The following is a 27,749-nucleotide window of genomic DNA, read 5'->3' as shown; positions in this document are numbered from 1 at the left end:
GAAACAAAACCTGTGTTTCCCTCAGGTCAGGAAATTAGTTCTACATGGAGACTACTATCAAGAAACAATTATTTCAAAGGCTGGGATGATAATGCTACCTTTGCTCTCTAATTGGTCTAGAGATCACTATTTCTTTGACAGAGGAGGCTTGTGTCCTTGGATTACGTGAGAAACACTGACTTTAGACATTCAGAAAACAATGTTAAATACTGCCTTAGGCACCAGTGGAATGAGTAAGGCAATATTCCAGCCATCTTAACAGAGGGAAAAGGGAGCTTGGGCTGCTTGTTCCACACATCTACCAACCTGCAGAAGTGGTAAATGCATTTAAAAAAAACCAAACAAAAACATTAAATCAGTTTCATTAGGCAATCTGCATTTTCTCATATGTCTTGGGAACATGCTTCCCTTTGTTTGCAAGAACTTTGCAGGAAGAGAAGAGCAAGCCATCATCAGGCAGGGGGATGAAAAAGCTAACTAACCAGCTCTAGTCAAATCTTGTCTTTTGCTCCACAAATTTTTATGCTTCTAGATGTGATGTATGAAAGCATTTCTGAGAGAAAAAAAAAAACAAACAACAACAAACAGGCAAAGCAGAACAACAGAACAGACAATAACTTACCAATTATTATGGGTTGTGGGTCACTTTTTACTCCCACACCTGCACTGGTGCTTGCAGCAACTTCCACACGGTACTGGATACCTGGATATAGGCCACCTATTACTACAGACCGAATGGCTGCATCTACTGTTTTGTTGATATGAAATCGAGTCTCATTACCTAGGCACCAGATCTGGGACAAAAGTTGATGTGTTAAAATAGATAAAATTCTTCACACTCACACAATCGCGCATAGATATGACATATCAAGGTATTTCATGGCAGTCACTTATTTGGGACTTCTTGACAGTCTTACTGTCCAGGATAGCTGAAATTGGGATGATTTAGCTCAGCAAGGTATCCCAGACTAGCACAGGACCAAGCCTGCTGCAAAGACTGCTTGCAAATACCTTTCTGGACTCTGGCTCTCCATGGAGTGAAAATTCTGTGCTTATACTTCTTAGAAGCACAGATCAGATCATCCAAATAGAAAAGAGGTGTTATTCATTAATCAGAATCTTATTTATCAAACTATTTGTTAAAAAAACCAACAATTTTTCCTTCTAAATTTCCTGCTGAACAGCAAAAGGATACCAAATATATGACCACACGTTGGAACACTTCTTAAAGCACTAAAGAACAAACAATTTTCAAAATTCATTTCAACTTCCTTTCATGCGCAAGAGGCATATTTGGAATTTCTGAATAAACACAGGCTCACATTTACTGCTGCCTCTGTGATTATTTACATTGTTTAGGAATCCAGACATCAGTTTCCCGCTTAAATATTACCTACTTAAACAGAAAATCCACCCTAAAATCACAACTGGCATTTTGTGATGAGAACAGTCTATGAGTTCAGAATGTCATGTCTCCCTCTTGCATTTTTTTATAGGATTCTCCAAAGAGGTTTCAGAACTAACTTCTAGGCATGTTTCTTCAGTTAAGGCTATCTGCAAATCTTGCTCCTGTATTACTAAAGAAAGCTTTTACCACCACACAGGAAAATCAATGCATAAATATATCACATGTACACGAACATAAAAATAACAGCAGAAGAAAACACTATTGGTGGAACCACTATCAGGGAGAAACTAATGCATCTAAACAACAGCAATAATATCTTTGCACTTACTTTTGACCCTGTTCAGTGTTTTACCACACTTTAGCTCTTTCTTCTGTGAAGTGCTGAGAAAGATTTGAAAAGGAAAAAAATTCTCTTGTTTTCCTAAACCTAAAGTGATCCTATTTGCCAGCCAGAATGCATTAAGGTGAGTAACAATTGCATTCATTCCTTCACTCCTTGTCTGTCCTGGTCTTAGGTTACAACAGCTGTGAGATGTCCCTACTTAAAAGCATTTAATTCATGAATGAATTTACAGGCATTCCGATGCTTGAATTGGAATCAACAGATCTATTTCCAATTTGCTAGAAAATGCACTGTGGAATTTCAACAATTATTTTATACTCAGGTAAATATTAGACTCTCTGCACCATTCACTGTAGCCAGTTCACTACTGAGGCAGCCACCTAACCTAACACAGGAGGGCTGTAATAGGTAGTGACTCCAGCTGGTTTTATACACAGCCCAGAGGCTGAGCACTCACCTGGAACATGGCTTTCATGAGCCATCAGCCCACTTGCTTCATATCTACATGTTTAGTGGTTTAGGAGTGTGCTTTACTCATTTCCCTATAAGCCCTGGATGGTTTATATTGACTTGTACTTGAGTCAGGATCAAGATTAATTAAGCCAAAGGATAATTATTAATTCATATGAAAAATAGATCAATAAAATACTGGGATTAATAAATCTTGATATTGACTAAAAGGAAAACAAAAGAATTGCTATGCTAAACATAAACATTGTGAGCATTTACTGCATCCCCCTGACCAAGTGAAAAGCTGGAATAAGTTGAGCCACTATCTGATTTAGAAACCAAGCACTTTCTCCCTTCTTCGTGCTGTGTTCCCTCATGACACAAAAGGGGGAAAAAAAAAATCTTTTTATGTGAAATAAGCTGCAGTCACCACTTCCACCCTTTGTGGGACTGTCAAGAAAGCTGCCCTGATCCATTTCAATTAAACATTTCACACTTGGTGTACATAAGCAAGCCACAGTAAGGTTAATTTACCAAACTGAGCTCCATGCTGTGACAAGGCTGAACCTCACCCAATTATTTTCTCCACCTGCATAACAGAGTGCATTTTTTCTAAATGTTGGGAAAATATCCTTGTGCAAAAGTGATCTTAGTATGAAATTACAGGCTACAACAACATTTAATGTATAAGGAGTGGATATTTTGAGCCATCATAGTAACATAAAGGAAGAAAATACAACCAACGCAAGCAATTTTCATGCAGCAAACTTTGGATATACTGCTTGTGTTCAACCTGTTTCTCAGAGCAAGCAACCTGGCACTTTAAATTGTGAAACTTGACAGTGATAGTACTTGGAAAAAGTCTTGAATTATCCCAAAGTCACAGTCCTTGACTTTGACCTGGAAGTGTTAGGATTAGCATTTTTGCAGAGGAAATAAGAAGCAACTTTCCTGCCAGCTTTGCTGCCAGATTGAAGGCATTCCAAGAGAGGGACTTCACTGCCTGTCCTTAGAGTACAGAAGCCCCTTTCCAAAAATACCCACTCCTCTTGTTCCACAGCAGGGAAAAGCTAGAAAGATAAGAACTGCAAACTGGCTAGAAATTACAGCTCCTTTCATATCAATCTCATGGTGTTTTTGCTTCTTAATATAACAGTATAGTAGTGACAATAGTAATAATAATAGTAATAATAGTAATAATAGCAATAATAATAGTAATAATAACAATAATAATAATAGTAGTAAAGAAATCCATAAGCAGTCAGTCCTCTTTCTCCATATAATTATATGGGCAACTGTAAATGCTGTGAGAATGTAAATCCATAAACAGTGGTACTGTTCTGTAATTCAAGCAGGCTGTTTCCCTAAACCCTCCCATCAGACATGGTGCGTACCTTGTACTCCTGGATGACTCCATTTTGGTGGTCTGGAGGGGGAGGATCCCAGGAGATGCTGATGCTTGTGCTGTTGTGATTTCCAACTGTCAGGACAGTGACAGACTGAGGAGGAGCACTTGGGGCTACACCAAGGAGAGGGAGCAAACAGAAGCAAGGCATTAATTCGTTTGCTAGGGCACGGATTTTGCTGAAGCAGTGCAAGAGCAAGCAGAAAGTATAGAAAACTCTCACTCTCTGCAGGCCTAGGGATGTGCACTTGTCAGACACTGACAATGTTGAAAAATGCCCCTCTGAAGAGAAGCATAGGGCTGAATGACAATGTGGAATTTGTGGCAGTGGAGAATCAATACAAATCACTCCTCATTTATTTATATTTGGCAATTCTTAAGCTTGCACTGGTATTGTTCTCGTGTTTGCCCTTGTTTTCCATAATATGCATGAATAACTATGGATATATCAAATAAGTCACATGTGTGGCTGCTTCACCTGGCCTGAAAACTGTTTTGGTTCTTCTATTTTTACATGATCTAATAATGATGTGAGCAGCCAGCATTTAATGTCCCTTTTTGTTTGCTCTCCAGGAAGACAATACCGGGTTTAAACATAGAACTTGCAACTCTGAACTGGAAAAGGGTTAAAATGTTCATGGCTTTACATCAAATACCAGTGAATAGAGCAGGTGCTCAGTTAGGTCACATATATACTTATGTCCTTTTCTGCCCCTAGGTAAATTGCATTCTCTTCAGAGTCCTGCTCAGTTCAACCATTCACAGCTGTTTGGCTGGTCACTGCACACTAAGGCCAATTCTACAAGACAACTGCTTGCCAGCCCTGCATGTTGTCTAGAAGCGTGGAAAAATGAAAGAAAATCATAGTTATTAGTGACCAGAGCTCTGCTGGCAAAGCCCCTCTTGCAGCTACACCAGCAGCAGGGTGCTTCTGTTGGCTCAGGACACGCTGCCTGGGAAGTGGTGCAGGAGCTCTGCTATGGAAAAGTCTCCTCTGTGAGCATCTGCTGCATCCATACTGGGCTCCCTCAGCATGGCTGTGGCTGCCATGGCAAAGGAATGTCAATATGGCCCTGCTCAGCCACCTGAAACTTCTTGCAGCCCCCCCTCATCCTTCCCTTGCTGCCAGGCAAGTGCTGAAACTCCACCACGGTGGTGAGCTAGGCCACCGAGGTCGACTGTATTATATTAAGGTATAGTCCCTGGGGGGAAAAGCTGATGGATAGCAGCTGCTTGGAACTGGTCCTAGAATTTATTTATTCCATCTCTCCCAGTCCATCTAGCCAGTCTTGAGCAAAACTAATAGAAAGAGGCCAGAAAAGTGTGAACTAATACAGCAAGCATAGAGTGATACCTCTCCAGGACAATTTTCCAGTTCACAGGAGCCTGTTCTATTGCTTGGACACCTTCTGTTCTAGAGAGGTGTCTTTGTGTTTAATAAATACTTCTGGAATTTGTCTTCCACATATTTTTCATTGCTTTTAATCTGATCTTAAAACATTTCATATGAAATATGAAAGCTGATTTTGAAAACTTATAATAGACATCATATCAGAACCTAAAATATTTATCACTCTCCTGCCCCAAATTCAAGCCTCGATGACAATGTGCTTTGGGGCATTTCAATCATATGTCAAGGCTCCCTGACTCCAGACCCCTGGTCAGAGTGACTTCTTCACTGCTAAACTTTATGGCAATATAACTCTAATCTTATCCTTTACAGATACCCCTGAGCCCATGCCTATCCTTGGACCATGCTTCCCAGAAAAGCCAAGAGCCCCTGGCATCTTTGTATTGAGGTCTGGCAGGTTTAACACAAATAAACACAGCTACAGATATCAGGAGTGTTTGAGTCTCCTGAGTCAATTCAGATATTCCTATTGTTCTCCACAGCCTCTTTGAGGCTGGCTGTGCTCCCACGTCAGAAGCTCCTCAGCACTTGACCTGGCACAGGCTCATGGAGAAGAGCTCAAATCTTTATCCTGATAACCCTGAAAACTTGGAGTGCTCTGCTGCAAGGATCACACAACTTCAAACTCGGGTATCAGAGGTGAGGACAAGGAACCATACAAGACTACAGCAGGAAAAAAAAAAATATTTTAGATGAAAAATGAAACACATATTACAGTCCTGGGAGGCTTCACATTTCGACAACTGCATTTTCAGATGCAGGTTCAGCTGCAGAGCTAATAGTGCTTAGTAGAGTCCTTGTGACCTTGCTTGATGCAGAGAAACAGTGAACTGGAGGGGAGAAATGGAGCTGTATTGTGGGAAATTTGACTCTTAGCCAGCTTGAATGAAGCATGGGAAAATGGCCTTGGGCTACTCCTTGCAATCGTGCAAAGCTTAAAATTGGTGAAATAAATAGATGTATTGTATATTTTATGGCAAGTGAAATAATTTGCCACACAGTTAAAAAAATTAGCATTTTAAAAGTCTTCAAGTTATTCAGTAACAACAGAACTGTGAATAAACGTACGTGTGTGATATTAATTAGAATATTTTATGTGAAAATAATAATCATAAAAATGGCAAAGCTTAACACTGCACAACTCATTTTTGGTTTTAAGTACAATGGAACAACTTGCTCAAATATATTTACTTTCATTACTGAAACAAAAAAGGCATTCAGAAATATGTCTTATATGCACATACCTGGGGGGGAGAAGGAAGTGTGAATGCAAAAGAAATGTAAAATAAATACCATACTCTAAATTTTTTTTTAAAACCATACTGTATTCATTTGTTTTTTTCATTTAAACTGCATGAACATTCTAGTTAATATTCTACCAATGTGTGTTAGTGTTTTTTGAGGTTTTTTGAGGACATAGGATGAATTTGAAGCAAAATTAAAATTGCAGATAATGAATGCAGCTGTGGAAATATCATTTTAGGCACTGCTCTAAGGTGAGGAGAAACTGACAAAAGCAGCTGATAAAAGCTAAGGAGACCTCCCTTCCTGTCATATTTTTGTGGTGACAAACAAGATGCAGGTCAAGTACTACTCCACAATGTTATTCCAAAGGAGATTTAACAGTGGATGCAACTAAAAATAAAATAAAATAAAATAAAAATCATCTGTCTCTAGAGAAAGTATGAAAGAAATAGTGAAAATTATAAAATAAAATCTTTGATTTAGCTCCCACTGTAGGCATGTACACATGTTTCTATGTAGCAGTTCAGCTTCCTCTCTCTGATAATATCACTCTGTAAGCTGGCACTGTGATATAAATTAAGCCACTTGTCTGACACTACTGCAGTTATTAAATAGATCACATTGAAAAATAACATTTTTAAAACCCTTTTCTCATTTCCCTTGCTGCTGGCTTGTGGAGAACACCTTGCCTGCTTCTTGACAGGTCAATTATTCCAGTGCTCAGCTTCTTCTTACAGATATGAAAGAACCCAAATCGCTGCTCATCTTTTCCAGACGCAGCCAAACAGAATTCCATTTGTTACTTTCACAAGGCCAAAGAGGCAGGAGATGGATGGATACTGAACTGTGACAAATGTCTGATCTAGAGGAAAAGTCTAACTGCAGCAAAATTGATTTTTAAAGGTAGGCCTCAGAAGTAACATTGCATGTAAAATCCAATCCAGCAGAAATTTGCCACTACCTTTTGGTTGTACTTTGCCTTTACCAGGGATATTTGCTTTGATGTTGCAAAAAAACTTCCAACACTCGTATCACTTTTGCAAATTATTTTCTAAAATTAGTATTGCTGACATTTTTTAAAAGTCAAGGCTAAAAAAAGCTCATTTTCGAAATGGAATCACAGTCAACACAGACTTAAATAGACTGTCATCTCCCTTCAGTGGAAGAGGAGCAAACCACCGTCATTAGACACTTAGTTGATACTATTTTTGAAATACATGAACACCAATATAACTACAAAGATAATATGAGGAATTAAAGGAAATATCTGTAGAACTGCATCTACTGAATGTCTTAATTTTCTCATGGAAGTACCTAATTTTATCACCCAAGGAAGAGGAAGAATTTTTTACAGGAGCTGACATTTTTCTGGTGATAATATTACAATATTTGTTTTGAGAGGAGATACTTGTAAACAGACTCTTTTAAGGTTATATTAATCTACAAAGCAGATCCTAGGCTGTGACTTATACATATCTCCAGGCAGGAATATTTTTTTAAATCTTCACTATGTGGAAAGCTATTCCACATGAACAAAGTGTCCTTTAAGGTAGGAAATTACCTGACAGGCTCTGCTGGGAGCTAAGGCTTATAAACGAGAATGTCATTCCTCAAGTATTTAATAGAAATAGACAGGAGGTATAAGACCTTTTTTTTCTCTAGTTCTTATTTTACCTTTAGGAAGAGGCAGTTAGATTAACTAAATAAACACCAAAAAACAGCTGAAATTTGACTAGAGGAAAATATGCTAGTGAGAGGACAAAATCCCACATTTTAATCCCAGAGAAGAAAATTCACCTGTAGAAATCTTTTTAAAATTTTCTTTTTTATTAAAAAAAAAAAAAACTTTGTTCAGAGTGCTGCAAACATATTCTTCATAACTCATTTAGGTTTTATAGTTTGAACAAAAATCTGGGGACCATAAAATCCCAAATTCCAAATTCCACTTGAAAACTGCCTTCCTGCACACTCTTCTACATGTTGCAGGACACTGAATTTCCTCCTCCATGAAATGCAAAGTGCAACTGAGTTATCTTCAGTTTTACTTACATGTTGGGTAATAATCATAACAAATCAAAGAGGAAAGTGAGTAATAAGCAAGTCTGTTCTAGAATTAAAGAGTACTTGGCAATCAGCACTAAATTAAACCTCAGGAGACTACTGTAAATGATTAAGATGCACTTTCAGTAGGAAAGAAAGAGTGCACTCAAAACCCATTGAAACCATATGAACATTTTAAAACTTCACCAATATTTCTTTTTCTTGCTTAAAAAAAAATAAAATTAAAAAAAAATCAGTGACACAGAGAGAAGATGAACCTTTACTGTTAGGACCATCCTACTTTTACAGGAGAGATTCTCCATGCAAAGACTGCATTAGATAGGTAAAAAAATGGTGGTTTTCTAAAAGCAAGTGATTAAAATTACTGACATCTCACCCCAGTGTCTTTACTTTTCAACAAAAAAACCCAGCAGCCCTGGAGTGCACATGCTTTAGCACAGCTATATATGAGGCTATATGCTATGGATATAAAAGCTCGAGCATTTCAGAAGTATAAACTGTTCACTCTGAATCCTGACTGTTTCAGTGAGGCTTGAAAGGTGCTCAGGGGAATCCTGTGCAGCACGGAACAGGGCAGTTTTATGAACACTGAGCTAACAGAAACTGTGAAGTGGTGTGCCCTTGAGACTGGAGTTTCTCCAGACTAGTTAAATATATGTCCTTCACTACTCCTCGTTTCCCAGCCAACTGCTCATCTACATTATTACCCATTCAGAAAGATGTGCTTAGTATCAAACACTCATTTGTGAGAGCTTGCATTTATTTTATTTTCAAAGTGCAGACCAAAGTCTTTTATTGCAGCAGCAGTGGTTACAAAAGAAGGGCTGCAGTGCACACTTTTTGGAAGACCAAAAGCCACCTGTACCTTAGAAGGATGTATCAGCTATAGAATATAAGACCAGTACAGTGCTTTCTCAGGGGATATTTACAGCACAAAGCTGAATATTATGTCAAATTTTAATGTCACCTTGGTGTGTAACAAACAGAAATCACGTGGAAGAAAGAGATGAACGCATGCACACACAGAATAACCTCCAGAGTCAGCTATGAAATCTCTTTGCTTTCCTGCCCCTTTTACCAACCTTCCTCTGTGGTACGAGCAGACTTGGATTCACTGTCCATCCCTTGGAACTCATTGAAGTAAGGGCGGACCTTAATCTCGTAAGTGACCCCCTTTTTCAGGCTGACGAGGACGGCGCTGCGCTCGGTGGGGACTTTGACCTCCAGGTTCTGCCACACAGCTGGAGCAGGCAGGCCGGAGGTTTGGCGATACAGGACCCGGTAGCCCTGGATAAACTGGGACTGCCGGTCCACCTAGAAATGACAATAAACAATACATCAGTAAACATATTCAAATAAACAAAAAAAGCAACAAAAAAAACCCCATTGTGTAAAAAGAAAACAAAACAGTTGCCTAGAAAAATTTTGCTCTCATCAAAAAGAGAAAATTCACAGTTATGATGCTGAATTTAATAATCTAACTACCTTCTTGTAAATCACTGTTGATTAATTGTCTAGAAGGAGCATTTGTCTCACATTACTGGTTGCAGAATATTTCTTTCTGTTTTGCTTCCTTCAGCTCTATGTATCATGACAAATACCACCTTAAATCATAAAACAAGGCCCCCACCCCTGCAATAAATCATGAAAAGCAAACTTTGGCATAAGGCTTGCTGCATGTAAACTTACTAAGCACATCTTGGCTACTGATGTGCCGAAACAGGAGAAGAAAAGAAAAACAAATTCTTTTCAGAAAAGGGCAAGTCTTTGAAGATAGCCTGCATGCTTACAATTAGTCCATTACTTGGCTCACAGCTCATGAAATGCACAGCAAATTAAAATAAACATAAGACAGATGCAGAAAAAACAATTTCCAAAGACATATGCTGTTTCTTCTGTTCACAGCCTGAGCAGCCCCTTTGCATCCTGGGGCTGTGATGCTCTCAGGCCATCAGATGGAGATGGAATGTTGGTTTTGGTTTATGTTTTATTTGTTGCTAGGCAAGCAGAATTCAAGATTGCACCATGGAAGTTTAACAATTTTATCCTATAAATAGGATTTTTATTTGAAGAAAACCTTTATATGTATTTTATCTAGGAGAGGTTGCGTGCATCTATTTATCTTCCAAAAAAATACCTGAAAAACAAGTCATTATGATTCTTGTACAAATTTTTCTTGGGGAAAAAAAAAAACAACAACCCAAAAAACCAAAACTGATCTAATTGCTAAAAGTAAACCAAACCCAGCTGCTTCTGTAGCTGCTAAATCAGGAGCAAGGAAAGTGTAGCACAAATAACAAGACTATACAGCTGGCTGTTTGGTAATTCTGTGTTATAACTAAGACTCAACAAGTAGAATATTTCTTATGTTCTTGTCAATTTGCCTGCTCAAAGATATTCCAGAATTAGAGAAACATTTGTTTGACTTCTCTTAAGAATAAATGAATTAAAGGCTGCAAACACAAACCATGGTCCATTATGCTCCTCCTATAATCTTGTTACTCTTATTGAGGCATTCAGAGGGGACACAGATTCTTAGACATTAAAAAGCAAGGCAAGCAAGAAGAAAGCTTTATTTATGAAAGCAAGGCAGAAATGTCTTTCATCAAAACTGTCACTGTTAAAAACCTTGCAACATATGTTACAACAACATTAAGCCTGCATTTTATAAACTTCTCTGCATTCACTTTAACTGAATTTATGCACTGAAAGAGGGATATAACTCACAATAATAGCTTGTTAATACCGAAAGAATCAAGCTGTGTTTTTAAGAAGAACATTAAGCAGCTGTTTCCAGATGAAGGGAGTCTGTAAATCAGAGTAAACTGTTTTTATCCATGTTTGACTTTGATTAACTAAATGTTTTATGGATATAAAGACTTTATGAACCTCACGTTTACTACAAAATTCAGCAAAAATAATGCTTTCATCCACTTTGTAACACAGATTGTAAACCTAAATTACAATACAAGCTTATGATATTTAATAATCAAACATTGATTTTGATTCTTGTTTTACTTCTGAGTTAGAAGCCACACTGAAAGATGGCATAACTTTGTTAGAACTTTCCATTTTGTCTTTGCTCTATTTTTAAGCTCTACTGACTGCTGCCTAGTGGAGAAAACTGAAAATTCAGAATTGACTTGATTGAACAGCAGCATTGTGTTGTTACAACACAGTTTTGTACTGAATGGTACAAACACAAACCTAGCCCCCAAATCACTGTGAAGAGTGGGACCTCAAGATAATATAAAAAAATCCAAATTTTCAGTCCCTCAAATTTTGTATCTGCTTCCATACAAATTTTCTTCCAAGACTTCTAAGATCTTCACTTGAAAGACTAAACAATAGAAGGAATATGAAAGCAGAATGCAGTAGTACCACAAGGCTGTCACATTTACAGGTGCTATCAACTAGCTTGATTTGGGGCTCACTTGAGTTTCACACAGCTTTCAATTAGTAGCTTGATTACAGCAGGGCAGAATGATGTGCCCAAATATCAGATTATTGACAGGGATTTCATCATTCAGAATCTGGGAGGGTACTGACAAAAGAAAATATTAAGAGCATTTTTAATGTTTTCTATAAACATTCAGTCACACTGAGTATCAAGGAGAGGATATGAAGCTGTCCCTCATACCCAATTAAAGCTAGTCTGAATGAACAGGGCTTTCTGTAAGGTCAGAATTTTGGGAAACTACTCAGAGGACACCTACAGAGAAAGGTGGATTTTTTTGCTTTGTTCAGAGTTTTCAAACTAATAAAAAGATTACCCTTGGATAATTACATGGATTAACAGAAAATATTTGTGAGGGGTAGGACAGGTGTATTTCACATATACACACATGCACATGTGCACACGTGTGTATGTCTATCTACAGTTGCCCAAATATAATACAAAGTGACTGTGACTTCACAATTTTCTCCATTTCTGGGGTAATGATGTGTCAAGCCATGAGCAGATTACTAAAAATATCCTTATATGCTTAGCATTAAAGACATTTATTCAGCTATGCAGCTCCAAGTTTGGCACCCATTCACACATAGGCAGAGCTGCAGAAACATGCACTCTGGCTTGATGAAAGGATAAAGAATGTAAATGGTTGCTACTTCCTTACACAAATTACACAGCATTATTTCAGCAATTGCAGGAATTCTCTGTTATATATTCTCTGGGATAAGAGAATATTTCTAGTCCGTGATATCAACTCAAAAGATCTGCAACAGATGCAAAAAAAGCCCCACACATTTGCTCTCTCAAAGGACATGGCAGAACATGCAGATGCTTCTCTAAAAGGCAGGAGAGAGCAGTTCCTGGGTAGGTGGTGATCAGCACTGGCCTAATGAGATCTACAAGCAGATTTGGTCCTGTGTGCTCCTTCTCACCCCCTCTCACGATGAGTCCAAGGTGCAGGAGGCACCTACAAAGCCATTTCTGCAGAAGAGGAAGCTCATTTTCCCTGCACATGCCACAGCTGAATACAAGACTGGTTCAATGGCTATTAGGTTGTTAAAACGATGGCAAGAAACTCATAATGCAGCTTATGCTGCAGATATAAGCTCCTTTCAGACAAACCTGCTAATCTTCACCCTAAATACATTTTGCAATATGCTATGTAGCATGCAAATTTCTATCCAAAAATATCCTAAGAAATCCTCTGCTCTCACTGCAATTCTCCAGCTGGGCAGAGTAGCTTGCATGCTGTGCTGAGCTCCCTAGCATGGGCTCACAGGAGTCTCTGGAAATTCAAACTACACTAGCATTTCTGTATCCTACAGGAACAAGGCAAATGGGGATGATAATCTGGAAGACTGTCTGAAGGACTTGACTCCTGAAGCTTCCAGTGAAGTACATTCATTTAAAATCTACATCAAATTAAAAACCAGAGGTAAATAAATGATCCTTCTGCCTGGTAGCTTCCTAGAAGGCAGTCAGGATTTCCTTCCAAGCAGCAATAATTTTGGCATGTTGAAGAATTGATTTTTTTATTCCTGCTTGTGCCACAGGGCTTCTTTATAGTGCCGGGGAACATTTCATATTTGGTCACTAATGAAACTTTCAGTTTAATGCCCACTGAGGCTAGAAGTGCTGACCCAGAGTTGAGGTCAGCTAAAAAAGCTCTTGGAGAACAGAATATGCTCTTGCAATATGAAATGTTTTAATGAAAGTAAAAATAAATCATGTCCAGGGCTTAAAATTAGCCGTTTGATAACAGTGGGCATATCTGTCTCCACAAGTCTCATCAGCAATAACTATCTCTGCACCTCACCTCTCTATGTGTAAAGTTAGGATAATGACACATTTTTATCATTGTGATGTTAAATTCAGTATTATTTGAGAAGCACACAAATGTTAGTTGAGAGCATGACAGATAAGCAAGCATGTGAGACAAAATAATAATTTTTTATTCAATGCAAGGTTTCAATGGTATGAATTTAATAAGACCTGGCACCACACAGAGAATAAAGAAGATAAAAAGAAATGTTTAATAGCTCCATGAAGAAGAGATCCTCTATGTGACCAGATAATTACAGCTATATTTTAATATCTATACACAAGAGGAATAAATTTAAGTGGCAATAAAAACCAAACTTTTGACATTCCTCTTCTTATTTTTTAACACTGACATTGTAAACCTGACCTTCTTTTTAAAGTATGTGTGCATATGTATGTGCATATTTTAAAATTGCAACACAGCCACAGGAAAAGATTTCCAAAAATTTAAACTCAAATTAGAAAAAAAATAAAGAGAAAGCAAAACCAAAACAATCTCATAAAGGGTAGAAGAAAAGTGGTGTTAATTTGCTGTGAGTCAGGATGCCAGAATGTCAGTAACCAAGGACATTCCTTGGCATTCACCCTTTGAACTGCATAAAGCCAACACAAAGGGACTTATGACTCTCATGGCACTTCTGTCCTTTTGTATGATAGCTACACTATCTATCCATTTTATGTTAATAGTGTGGACTTTATTCTCTGGATAGAGTGGGTTTTTTTCCTAGAGACTATGGTTAATTAATTGGTTTTGTTCTGGTTGCTGGATAGTTTCCAATTAGCTGCTTCAGAGATCCTTCTTTGTGTCTTTCTTCCCCTGGGCAATTCCAAAATGCCTCTACAGAGGTCTCTGTGCTTGTCAGGTGGCACAGGGTCACTGCTTAGAGGGATCTTCCCAGTGAGCTGGTATCCATAGCTTTTTCAACAATTTGTCTTTACAGTACCATTTCTTCACTCATTGTTCAGTAGGGGCACCAGGAAATTCTTTTAGAGGAATATATATAGCACACACACATGCATGCACAAATGCATATACATACACACACATATATATAAAATTAATATATATATAATATTATATAATATAATACAAATACTTAAAATATAATTACATTGGTTACACGCTATAAAACTGAATTCTGTTTATATTGGAGCTTCCTTTTGTACTACATGCTAAAGCAAGGCCCAGCCTATGAATCTGTGTTTCTGATAGAAGTCACACCCAAAAGAGGACTTGAAGGAGCACCACATGGATGTGATCCAGGTTTACAATTACTCTCTGCTAACATCCCAAGTTTCTACTATTGATCCATCTGCTTGGGCAAAAGGGTTTGCCACAAAGGTTAGTCAGCTTGTTCTGGAGGAATTGTTGCTGAAACGTTCAGCATTTTAAGAAAGCCCAGCTGCATGTTGACATCATTGATGGCAAAATGCAGTGACATATGCTCTAAATAATCTTCCATGAAAGACAAATTTGTGGGTTTCTCTATTTATTCTAATCTGTACCCTGACCACTGAAATCTGTCAGAACAAGGATGGTGCATAAGCCTCCGTAATAATGGCTGAGTTGTGCAGAAACAACAGTAATCCTTATAATACACAATCTATCATCACACTTCTTATCTCCTCTTGTGTAATCCCCTGCACACATTAAGCTCTTTGCAACATGACATGTAGAAGAAAATCCCTGAGTATTGTGAATGCCCTCTTAGCAGAATTCATCCTATAGAATACAACTGTTTTGATGTTGTGCAGGGCAGTTTTTCTCTCTCTTCCACTCGTGGTTCTTCTTCCTCTGGGCAGATGCCCCAAGAGCACAGCACTCTTTTCTGGTGTGCAGAGCCCTGGGAATTCTCTCCTACTCTTACAAATCCTTTCCATCAAGGCTCAGGAAGGGAAACAGAGCAATTTGAAAGCCAAACACTATATTAGAAATTCTACCCAGTAGTTTGACCCCTCAAATAGAAATGTTAAGCACTGCCCAAAAAACTCTGGTGTTCTCTAATGAAAGGATAGCCACTCATTGTGGGTAAGGCTTGTGCTGCAAAACCAGATGATACACAGTGTGTCAGGCACTAGCACCACATGCTTCTGACTTCACTGCAAGTGCTCTGTAGGAGAGATATTTTTGATTTCTGGGTCACTAAATAATAGGGTATTGTCAGAGGTCACTAAGACTTGAAGCAGAAAGTACTTTTTCATACAGCAATTTCTTGTTGATATTTCACTTTGATTATTTTTTGACATGCAGCATAATGAATCCACAGATCAATTATCCTTTGAGCATACACATTTTTATAACTTTTTCCTAGTCAGACAGCTAACTTGCTTCAAGCAGAAGACTGAAGATATTGAACCTGCCTGACCTGAAAAGAAAATGACCATATACATACACACACACACTGCTGTATGTTAGATTGTCAGAGCACTCACATTTCTTTGGAATCTTTTCTAGATAATAAATAGGCAAAATAAGCAGACTGAAAGTACTGTTAGGGTAACAACAGCAGAAGCTTTACCGTCCAGGTGACTTGCACTGTCGTGGGTGTCAGCACAACAGGATTATGCAGCCGTACAATGACATCTCCCAGCTCTTTCTGGACTTGCCTGTGATCCACACCTTGTGCTGGGGGGCTGATATCTGCCAGGCACACATATGAAAGCATCACATTAATGAGTAGAGCTATATATGGCATCAATAAAATTTGCTGAGTAGCCTAATGGCCTGACTTGAACATCTTTTATAGCACTGTTTAAAAAAAGCATACAACACTAAGGTTGAAACACAAACAAATATCAAATAATGCAAACAAACCATCCACCTCTAGCCACTTAGGAAATCATGAAATATTAATATGTTTAAAGGAGTATTCTGACAAAATAGCAAAGTTTTCTCAGCTCTGGTAAAGAATGAGAGAGATGCAATGCTCACTAGTTCCAAAGTATTCAGATAATAATAATGCTGCACAGATGTCTGGAACCAAATTGGTTAGCATAATTGAAGAAAATGAACAGTGTTTTTTTTATTTTGCTAGAGCACACATGACATTAAGTCATTATATGTTTCCAAACTTCCACTAAGCTTCCTCTGCCCACATGCCATGCACACAAGAAACCAAATACTAAAAATAGCATTTTCCCCTGCAAAGCACATTTTCCCTTAACAGACATAGCTAATGAAATCTAGTGCAAACATGAAAATAAAAAGATTTAATTTAGGAAGCCAAACTAATTCTCATCTAGTAAAAGGCCAACAAAAACAATCTACCACAAAAATTTTCTTTTCAAGATTATGTGCCCTTCAAAGTGTGTGGGGGAATTGTTTCTTCTAGTCAAAATCTGATTATAGAGATATTCAAAACAGGACTGATAAATTATGGTCATGCCTGTCTAGGCATCTCTGAATTCTGCTTGATCTTCCCTTAGGATTCAATAGTCAAAGACAGTTCCTCATTTTTAGGATCAACATCATGTCCTTGTGAAAAATATATATACATAAGAGTTTCTTCCCTTTCTGATGGACTTAGATATGGGAATAGGAATCATATGATTTCTTTTTATCTTCTAAATGCTATTTAAAAGAAATAATAGTTTTCTTAAGAATGAAACCTTCAAATATAACATTAATCATATATCTCCAGATATTGAAAGTTTTTAATGTTCAATAATTCACATTCATAATTCCATATTGTTATGGTTGAGTCACCAATAAACAATATTGCCACAGGCCTCTATTGATATCCAAAATGAAATGGTTCCATGGATTTCCAAAGGGAATATAATCCAAACATGAGTGTCAGTGAAGGTGGTCATCTTGCAAATTACATTTATTCAAAGCAGTCAAGAAACAGAGATATTGTAAAATAAAACTGCGACTCAGACTGGTCTAGAGGATGATCATTTATGCATCTATCCACAAAAAGCTATGATTCTTGGTACAAAAATAAACCTAGAGTTATCCATAGCTACATTTTAGGTTAACTTATGCTGTGGTATCCAGCCAACAAAGTACCTGTGTATTCCCTCTGAGGAAAAGACATTTCCACAAAGTAGTTTGTATGAACAGCATTCCATCATTTTAATGGCACATATGTCCAGAAGTAACAGCATAACATGGACTGATAACAGTAAAAAGTGAATGCCAAGATGTACACGTGGAATTCAGTTTTTTGGTATGTACACTTGAAAACATGTGCGATGCTCCCAGTGAAATGTCACTTACACATGTCTGGGAGGCTCCTGGTGGAAAAGCAGCTGCTCTATCTCTAAGGGTATGATTAAGTATTGGAATAATAGAATCATGACTCAAACAAAACTGCTGCAAGAAGCTAAATCCTGATCACAATTAAATTGGTTAGATATTTTCTCTAACACCTCTTTTATCAGCTTTCAGTGAATATACTATCATTTGTTATTATTTAGATTTCAGGGGTAGGAATATATATAATTTTTTGGAAGAGTTTTTTTAGTATATGGTTTCATCTACTAATAATCCAGAAAGAAATCAACTCCTTCATTGGAGTAGTTACTGATTTCTCTGTCCTAATTTCACATAAGTCGTATAAGATAAACCTTTTGAAAGTACCTAATTAATCTACTTGAAGTTCACTGGTGAAAATTTACATGAAATCTTATTATTTGTATTTGCTATACTGAATACTAGGACATTAAATGTTCAGCTATTAAAGCTAGCACAGACACCTGTTGCAAATTATTATAATATAGCACTGCTATAGCTGCTTTGTTATTTCTCCATGGCCACTGTGAATAGGCTTTCCACTGTGTGTCAGCTTCTTCTGTGAGCCTGAATTGAATTCAGGCATAATTAGAAATCACATCAAAACATTATGTTAATTTTCAATTGATTTTATGATTTAATTCTATTAAACTGCAGGCTTGCAAAGAAGCTATAAATCCTGTACATGTCTCAGTGTGCTTGACTGCTAAACAGCTTCTGGAAATGGAAGCTGCAACACATGCTGTAGCTAATTAAAGGACATGTTTTTACTGAAATCAAATTGCTTGTCAGTATGTCAGATAAAAAGTCTATACTTGACACTCAAATGCCAAACAAAGTTGTTTTTTTTTTTTAGCTAGGTGATAAGTTATGCAGACTAAAAGGCTGTTTCAAGGAAATCATGAGTCACCCTATAATAATGGGAAAATAAGAAAGAAGGAAACTTGTGATACTCCATGGATAGTCAGGCCTTGAAATCCCTGCACAACTCACTCCTCCAGGTTTTGAGAAGGCAGCTCTGGTTTTCCTCTTCCAGACATAATTACTATTTTGAGGGTATAAGTATTCAGACAGATTTATTCAGGACTAGGCTGGGATGAGGGAAGCTGGATGGTTGTCTGATAAAGAAATACCACCCTACTCTTGTCTATCTCTTCCCATCCAGCAAAGGACCCAAACAACTTAAAACGCACATGCTGGAGACTGATTTGGGATGTGCTCTCCATGGGCACCTTCAGATCTTCATAGATAGAAGTCTCTGAATAACAATAAACAGAGACAGAGGACTTAATTATAGATTAACTGTGACAGGAGCTATTACTTTGGATTTGAAAAATCATGATTCCAAAGAATTATAAATTTCTGTATTACATGTTTAACATAGAACTACACTCTTGAATAAAGTACTCAAGCAATGTCTGGTCAAAACAAAAAAAAACCAAAATCCTGATGTGAAGGGAAATTTGTAGCACTTATATTCAGTTAGAACTCGATGTGAAGTGAACAGACTTCAGTAGCTGATTCAGTAGAGAAGCAGGATCACAGCTACCAATCCTATCACCACCCTACAAATGAGGGATATCACTTCAGCCTTCTCTCTTGGTTTATGCAATGGATTAATACAAAGAAATCAGAAATTAAGTTATATAAATAGAATACCCATACCTTTCTCAGAAAAACTTCTATATATTCTTAGCATGCAGATGCCTTAATTTTCTGCCTAAATGTTGGCTCAGATTAATCAACACGTGCTGTGCATTTCTTTTGATTAAAACTAATTCTAAACACAGTGTCTTGCCTGTTATAAACACTTGCTATCACAGTATCCCTGCTAATGGAGAGGAAGAAGACACAGAGAGGAAGGATACAGAGAGGAGGGTGTTCAGAGTGCTTGGGTAACTCACATTGCTTTCAATAGAAGCTAGGGGCAAATCGAGTCTAAGTGAACTGCAAACCAAAAGGTCGACACTGTACAAAGGATTAAGGACTTAACCTTTCTCTCCTAAGCTCCAGACTGGTGCAGCAAACCTGGGCTCCTTTCAGCCTCATTGGTTAAGCTCAAGTCGTGATTCCTTCAGCGAGTGTGCTAAAGCCAAGCGGCCGGACTGGCCTATCGGTCAGCCCACAGTTCCTTCTCTCTGTTTTAGCTCAAGCCCAGCAGCCTGGAAACTGCCCCTTACCTTGGGTTCGGACAGGGTCTGACATGGGGCTGGGGTCGCTCAGGCCCTGGGAGTTGATGGCTCTGACCATGAACAGGTAGATGGTGTTGGGGCGCAGGCCTCTCACAGTGTACAGGGTGCTCTTCACGTGGTTGGCCACCGTCTGCCAGCTGTTGCTCACAGACTGACTGCAACCAGAACAGAGTGGAAGATTATAAACTAAGACAAGAGAAAAAAAAAGATGTGAAAGGACCTATTTCGTAACGCTGGATCGACTCTAAGGGCAGCAAAAAGTATTAAAAGCAGGATAAAATTAAAAATATTTGTTTCCGTTAGTTCATTGAGACAGGCTAAAAAATCATAATGCAGCTGTCAAAAGTATTTCTCTTTCCAATAAAAGTAAAAATTTTTGCTATTTCTCTAAAATACCTGCAAAAGGAAAGTGGAGAAAGCTGTAAAGTAAATTTGAATGATAAACAGGCTACTCTTGAACAAAAGCCTTAGAAAGGAAAGTTCTCTTGAAAGAATAATTTTCTATACTGCTAAGTAAACTATGTCAATAAACTTTCATTGGAAGAAAAGCATTCTCCTTGAACTAAATTCACACACAAAGTTTAAAAAATAAATTTTGAAAACATGCTTTGAAATGGAGGAAAGTATATGAATATTTTTTCTGTCACTACATTTTCAATTCAACATTATTATAATTAGATTGCAATCCACCATATGAAGAGATTTCAAATATGATTGCTAAAACAGCTTTTAATGAAAATGGCTTTTTAAAAAGTTATTGATGGGATGCCATTAAAGCTTAGCTAGGTTGAAACATCAGAAAAGTTTAAAGAGAAAATTTTATTTTACTATGCTTTGTTGTACAGCATTCATAAAAAAACCCCAAAACTTTAAATATATCAAAAGCAAAAAGTAAATGGAAAGCTACAATGTTTATGCTGTTTGAATCACTTCATTCACACAATGCATACAGAGTAAGTTCCAGAACAAAACCAACAAACTGCAAATACTGTACTGTTCTTTACATACGTAACATTTGAGCTAAAATTTGCATGCATATGATTACGAAAAATTCTTGCATGAATTATAACTTAGAGATGAACTTAGAGTATTTGTAATTTTTTTAATATCTGGATCAAGGAACACATTTAAGAAGGTGCAGACTTTTAAGCTGAAATGTAGAGATACACATCAGAGCACGGTGCATGCTCAAACAAACTTGCTGAATTGGAGCCCAGGAGTTCTTTTGTACCACACAGAACTGCTGCTGTGTGGAGGAGGGCACCTGGATTCTTTGCAGCCTCAGGCTGAAGGACAGAATCCTAAATTATCAATACTAGTCTTTTCAGTTAGAAGTTTTCACCTATCTAAAACATTAAAAATTAGAAATTTTAAGCACTTTGACTCCTTAATTGATACTTCTTTAACAAGAGCAAGAATTAAATTTTGCACAGAGGTTTTCAGGATTACCAATTTATTTCCAAATTATATGTACTATGATAGCCAAGAACCTGCAGCATTCCCACAGTAGACTCTCACTGATCATCAATGTTAAGGGAAAAGTGACAAATAATTACCTCATTGTTCTGTTATATTCCTGTTGACCTGAAGAAATAGTTAGATGTCCTCCAATTAATCACTTAGAAAAAAGTGATAAATTACAAAAAATCAATGTAAAGAATATGAATCAATTCCTTCTATGGAGATGAGTCATTTAATGAGCTTCTAATAATACGTGCAGAATCCAAAAGAACACCACAAAACCCTGGTACCAGGGTTTAAGCAAAATTAGAGAGAAAGGAGCTTAAAAGTGGTATAATTCACATACCTAAAAGCCTCAATGATATATGCACTAGCTGGTAGGCTTCCAGGGGTCCCTGGCTGCCAGGACAGGGTGACACTGTTCTTAGTAACATCAGTGACCTGAGGTTTGGATGGTGGCCCAGGGAGGTCATTTATATCATAATTTTTACTGACTGTTGCTCCACCAGATTCTGTGAAGGGCAAATACAAAACGATTACTTTTTATCCTTTGTTATATAATTTGATCAAAGCAGAAGATTAAAATGAAAAACATGGCAAACATCTGCAAAATCAGCACAGCGGATGTTCTTAATCTACAAAGAAGTCAACAACTGCATTACTACCATGTGTTTTTGGATGAAGAGCTTCTTTAAGTATATCATGAAAGAAAAAAAAATGCAAAACTCAAAGGGGTGTATATAAATATATTAAAGAAAGAATAACAAAAAGCCCAGCTTGCTGAAATGTACATAAAATGCTAAAAATTCCATTGCTGAGAAAGTTCCTGTATCCAAATTGACTGCAGTACTCACAGAGAGCACCTTGGACTTTTTTTGCCTAGAGTCAATTGCTGGATAAATCTACATTTTATTAATATTCCTGTTAGAAGAATTAAAGCATACTGCAGTCACTGGACACACACATGAAAATTGTTGCGATTATAATTATATATATATATATATATATAAATTATAATTGGGAATTATAAGACAATAGCAATTAAATTCTAGCTGTGTGAAAGAACACAGACTTCTCACTCAAAAGTTTTCCCTGTCAAGCCCAGAAGTTGTAGAACAGATGATTTGACTCAGAGTGCTGTCCTGTGGGTTACACCTTCCTCATGTGCCCACATCCTTGGCATTGCTTACCTGTCACCTCCAGCACAGCACTCCAGGACGTCTCCCCACTGGAACTCGTAGCAACGCAAGTGTACGTCCCTGTATCAGACAGCTGGACATAAAAGGGGCATAAGGGTAGCTTTAATAACCTTTTAGAATCAGCTGAGTTTACTCTTATTTTCTTTTTCTAAATGTTCCTTGCTAAGAAGGACTTAGCCTACATTTTACACCAGACTACAAGGCAGCAAATATTTTCAATCAATCATTTAATGGTGGCTTCCCTTTAGAGAACTTTAATAAGATTATTTGCTTATAATACTTTACTAATTCTAATTTTCATATTGTTAATGGAACCAGTACTATAAATGCTCCAGAATGGATGCTTTTGACAGAGTCCATATTCGCATTGGTTAAAACAAATGCAGGTGAAATCAGGTAACAAGATAACAATAATTAATCTCTTAGAGGGTAAAATCACAGCATTCATTATCCCATGAGGACTCAGAGGTCCCGTTTCCAGTGCCAGGAAGGATGTTATATCACCTTAGAGTCTTATGAAGTGATGAAGTCATTTCTATACACCCCACATACAAATGCTGCTGAAACTTAACAGTGGTTCTCTCTATACAGACAGTCCTCCACGCAATTTTCAAACAGAAGCATTAAATTAGATCCTACACCATGCTTATCTCCCTTCCATTTCACGTGGGATTTTATTTCAGGCTTGCAAGGCCCTTTGGTAGCAAAAAAAAATGCATTTGTATAAAATTATTGTGATTCCCTTGTCAGTTCAAATATTTTAAATTTATTTGGGGAAACTGCTTTGAATTAGATTGCCAATATTAATCTCATCTCCGTATAAACTGTCAAATGAGCAAATTTGCCAAGGGTTTTCCTATTTTCTACTTAAATTTAAAATAAAGATTTCTGATTCAGGAAGAAGTGAAGACTAGAGGGATGGATGGAAAATGGTAACTTTACAAAGCACAAAACAGAGATCTCCTTCCACAGTGATTAAAGCATGGTAATCTGGAGGTGGAAGCAGAAAAGGAAAAGTGCTGACTCTAGCGATTAAGAAGAATTTTATTCACCATCACATGACCTGATGGAAAGAGAACAGCATCCAAGAAGTTTTATTGGACTTTAAGGAATTGTAGTGGGTTTTCTGTTAAATGCAGATTGGCACTGCAGCATATGTCCTTATATGTCACTCTTCAAGAAGAATGTCAAGGCAAAAAAGCAAGATGTTCCTTAGATTACTTGTAGATATGTACTTTAATTGGTTTTTAGCTTTGTCATGTACGAATTGTGTTGCTATTTTCCTTCAGATACACTGAGACTGCAGTGTACCATTCTTAGGGGAGGAAGCAACTCATTAATGCCAACTCAATTTTCTGAATGAGCATAACTTGCATTTCAGGAGATGGTTATTTGTGTGAAAAACAAGCAATAATGAAAACCCCTCTGACAACGGCTCAAAGACTCAAAATATAGCAGTGCTGCTACTGAAATGAGAGACTCTTGAAAGAAGAGATTTTCCAGAGGCGAGAGCCTTATAGCATTCTGAAGCAGTGTTTTATTTTGCTTCCTTTGAGATTTTATTAAATATATAATTCTTCATTACGTGATAATGGGGAATATTTCTCAAGGCTATGGTTCTCAACTTCATTTGTGTACTACTGTGACAGATGGTACACGGCATACTCAATGAGGTACATGGTGTACACAACAGAGTAACTTGCAGAAGGCACATAACACACAAAGCAAGCTGGAAGTACACTGCTTCTTGCAAGCTATGGCAAATTATCTAACTTTCAGGTTGTGGATGGATTAGATACAGATTTAGAGTGTTGATAATTCAATTACTTATACTTTTTTTTTGTGCTATGGAAAAGAAATACCAAAAAACAGGGGAGGTGAATAGAAAAATCTTTACTATTCAATAAAAAAAAAGGTTTTGCTCCTTAGTTAATGCAGGTGTCTAATCCTGTTGTGGCACATTTATACAGCAGAAGGGAGTTTTCCATCAGTGTTGACCTGTCTGAAGGAGTATTGAATGAGTGACATATGTGAGATTTTAGTTGTCTTCCTCAGGGCAACCAAGAGATTGGCTTAACAGAAAAATCTCTATGTTTATGTTACAACTGTGGCCCATGTGACTGCTGAAGGCTCATGAATCATTTGATTGTGCTGTACCAGAAATAGCAGAAAAAGATCAGAGAATGTTTTGTGTTGGAAGGGACCTTAAGGATCCTCTCATTCCAACCCCCCTGCCATGGTTGCTCAGAGTTCCTAAACTTCCTGCACCCAAACCAGGTTTCTCAAAGTCCCATCCAAACTGGCCTTGAACTGGGATGGGGAATCCAGAAATTCTCTGGGAAGCCTGTTCCAGCACCTCACCACCTTCACAGAGAAGTTTTCTTCCTGATATTGAATCTAAATCTATTCTCAGCCAGAAGGCTGAGGACATGTGAGTGGCAGGTATTAATTTATTTTGAACTTGGGGATGTAAACATACTTGGACATTTTTCTGGCCCTTTTTTTTTCTTTAGAAGTCATGCTAGTCCTTGTTTAGGCAGACCTGAGAGAAAAGTTAATTTCCTAATTTTAATTTCCTGTGTTTAATTCATAAAATTTGCAAGGTACAGGAGAAAAACTGTGTTTATGGTTCTGTATAGTTTTTTTTTTCTTAAATCTGAGTCAAACAAACAGTGCACATTACTGCTATGGAGGCGTTCCTAAAAAATACCTTTCTGAGCCTTTAAATTGGTTACTAGTGAATGAGCCACTTAAGGATCAATAAAAGCCTCATGTCTTTCAGAACCACACTCACTACTAATACTGTTTTCTTCTCCTCCTGCAAGTAATTTCATTTTCCTTTCGTTTACAGACACAGCCTCTAACAGGGAGATTAATGTGCTGGCACGATTCAGAACCAATTTCATTGTTTGCATAGCAGCATGCAGACAGGTATCCCAAGAGCTTCTGCCTCGTGGACACTCCACAGAAGCCCATCATCAGTGCCTGAAAGTTTGTTTGAAATCACTAAGCTTCCACCTTTAATTGCTGCTTTCTAACACTACTGGGGAATCTTGACTATTCAAGCGCACTCTTTAATCCAGCTCTACAGGAAAAATGCATTAACCTTCATGGCCTAAACCTGCCTTCAGCCCAGGGAGGAACGACAAATTGTTTACTCAAGGCAAGCTAGCATAAATTTTTTAATAAATTCTATTTTGTTCCAAGGAAGTTCACAATTCATCTACGATCACGGATGAGATGGTATCAGAAAATAAAACTGCTCTTTGTTTCTTCTCATTAGTACTATGTTTACTGACATCTTTTTGGATGGCAAAATTAAGTGCAGACATTTCTGCTGACTAAATTAAATGGTTTCTGAAATGATCTTCAAGTTCTTGACAAATAAGTACATTTAACTTACTATTTTTCCATGTGCATACTTGTCCAAATGCACACAAATACACATTTATCTTTGAACAGGGAAAAATTAAAAGCCAAAAAAGAGATTAGTGATGCAATATTTATCAAAAACATAGGACATTATCCTATTTGAAGTATTATAGAATACTGTATTATCTCGTGAAAAAATGTAAATATTACAGTAGGTATTTAATTTTAATAGAAATCCCTCTGCTCTGACTGCATGTATGCTACAGTATTAGTTGTCTTTTCCCATTTGCAGCCTGGTGGAACATTTCCAGGAAGCATAACACTGGAATAAATCAGCCAGCTCGGGACTGACGAGTTGTTGATGGAGAAAGCGCATGGTCAAACCCTGATGAGCTCCAGATCACGTGCTAGCACAAGTACTTGGAAAATTACGGTCAGGTGTCGCCAAGGAACTGCTCTAAGTTTTGACAGAGAGGCCAATGGCTTCAGGGTAAGACCAACTGAAAAGATAATGAAGGACTGTTCATTTATATTTCTATCTACCCCTAACTCATGTGTCCTATTGCAACATACATAATATTATAAACACCAGTTCTGTTTTCAGGGAATTCTCATAGAAGTATCTGAAGTCAGTTTTGCTTTTCCGTCCTACACAATGTCAAAGCATGGATAATGCCTTGGTGAGAACTGCATAGCAAAAAAGACAAGTTAATTTTGAAGAGAACAGGAAGGTGACAGAGCTGCCTGAGGCACCCACCAAGAGTTCCAAGCTGGCCACGCAGAACCCACCACGCTCGTTGTGCTGCCACTACTCACCCGCAGAGCTTTGATCTGCAGCGTCCCCTGGTCCTGTATGGATGTCCGAGGGTCCCGGCCCAGGAAGGTGAACCCTTCCTTCAGCCAGCTGATGACAGGGAGGGGGTCGCCAGTGGCCTTGCACTTGAGCAGAGCTGTGCCATCCACTGCCAGGGTCTGGTTGACGGGGCCCTGGAGGATGATGGGCGGAGGCCGATCTGTCAAGACTAAAACAGTGGCACAGGCGTTGGCATCCACACCTTTAACCATCCTCTGCTGCTGCTGTAAGCCCTGTTCCACCATGCAGGACAAGTTTTAAGAAGCTGCTTGAAGTCAGCCTCTAAGAAGCTAAAAACATTATTTTTGGAGGAGCCATAGATAGAGGTTATCAATTAGCTGGCATATTTGAAAAGTGTTTCATAAGCATTTTACTTCACCACTGAAAGATAACAAATAGTAGATAGAAAAATATCTGTTAGCAAAACTCATCAGGCTCATTTGGTTAACACAGGATGAAAACTAAGACCTTGATTCAGAGAAGAATTGAAGTGTGTTACTCTTCCAGTTTGGGAAAGCACTTAAATCACACCTTAGATGTCACATATGTGTTTAACCCAATTCATGGCCTAAAAGAGAAAATCTGTTGACTTGAAAGTGAAACACTACAGCTATTCTAGCTTGGGTACCAACCACATCCCCCCTTCCTACTCTATTTGCAAGTTTTCACCAGCAAGAATATCTAATAGTTACACAAAACATTTTCATAATCTGAGCGATCTAAATGACGGTGCCTCTCTTTCCAGCAGAGAAAAGCTCAAACTCAATCACACCATTTAACAGCTTACTTATCAAATAATTTCATCACCTATTAAAGCCATGAACTCCTATTTTTTTT

At 37.8% G+C, this 27,749-nt stretch overlaps 1 protein-coding gene across 28 annotated transcripts in view; it reads right to left on the bottom strand.

Annotated features, from left to right (window-relative positions):
- The window catches only part of ROBO2 (roundabout guidance receptor 2), a 1,015,778-nt gene that overhangs the window by 64,601 nt on the left and 923,428 nt on the right, over positions 1–27,749 (bottom strand). For all 28 annotated transcript variants that reach the window (XM_086883509.1, XM_086883528.1, XM_086883511.1 and 25 more), the window contains 8 exons: positions 26,876–27,081; positions 22,679–22,760; positions 21,835–22,000; positions 20,016–20,182; positions 16,118–16,239; positions 9,406–9,637; positions 3,596–3,720; positions 623–794 (listed from right to left, as the gene is read on the bottom strand). In XM_086883509.1, coding sequence (XP_086739635.1) covers positions 623–794; positions 3,596–3,720; positions 9,406–9,637; positions 16,118–16,239; positions 20,016–20,182; positions 21,835–22,000; positions 22,679–22,760; positions 26,876–27,081 — 1,272 coding nt within the window. The remainder of the gene's footprint in view (positions 1–622; positions 795–3,595; positions 3,721–9,405; positions 9,638–16,117; positions 16,240–20,015; positions 20,183–21,834; positions 22,001–22,678; positions 22,761–26,875; positions 27,082–27,749) is intronic.

This window comes from Cyanistes caeruleus, chromosome 3 (assembly GCF_971803275.1).
Source record: "Cyanistes caeruleus chromosome 3, bCyaCae1.hap1.1, whole genome shotgun sequence".
NCBI lineage: Eukaryota > Metazoa > Chordata > Aves > Passeriformes > Paridae > Cyanistes > Cyanistes caeruleus.
Note: the sequence above shows the minus strand (reverse complement) of the source record. Positions and strands in the feature narration are given on the sequence as shown.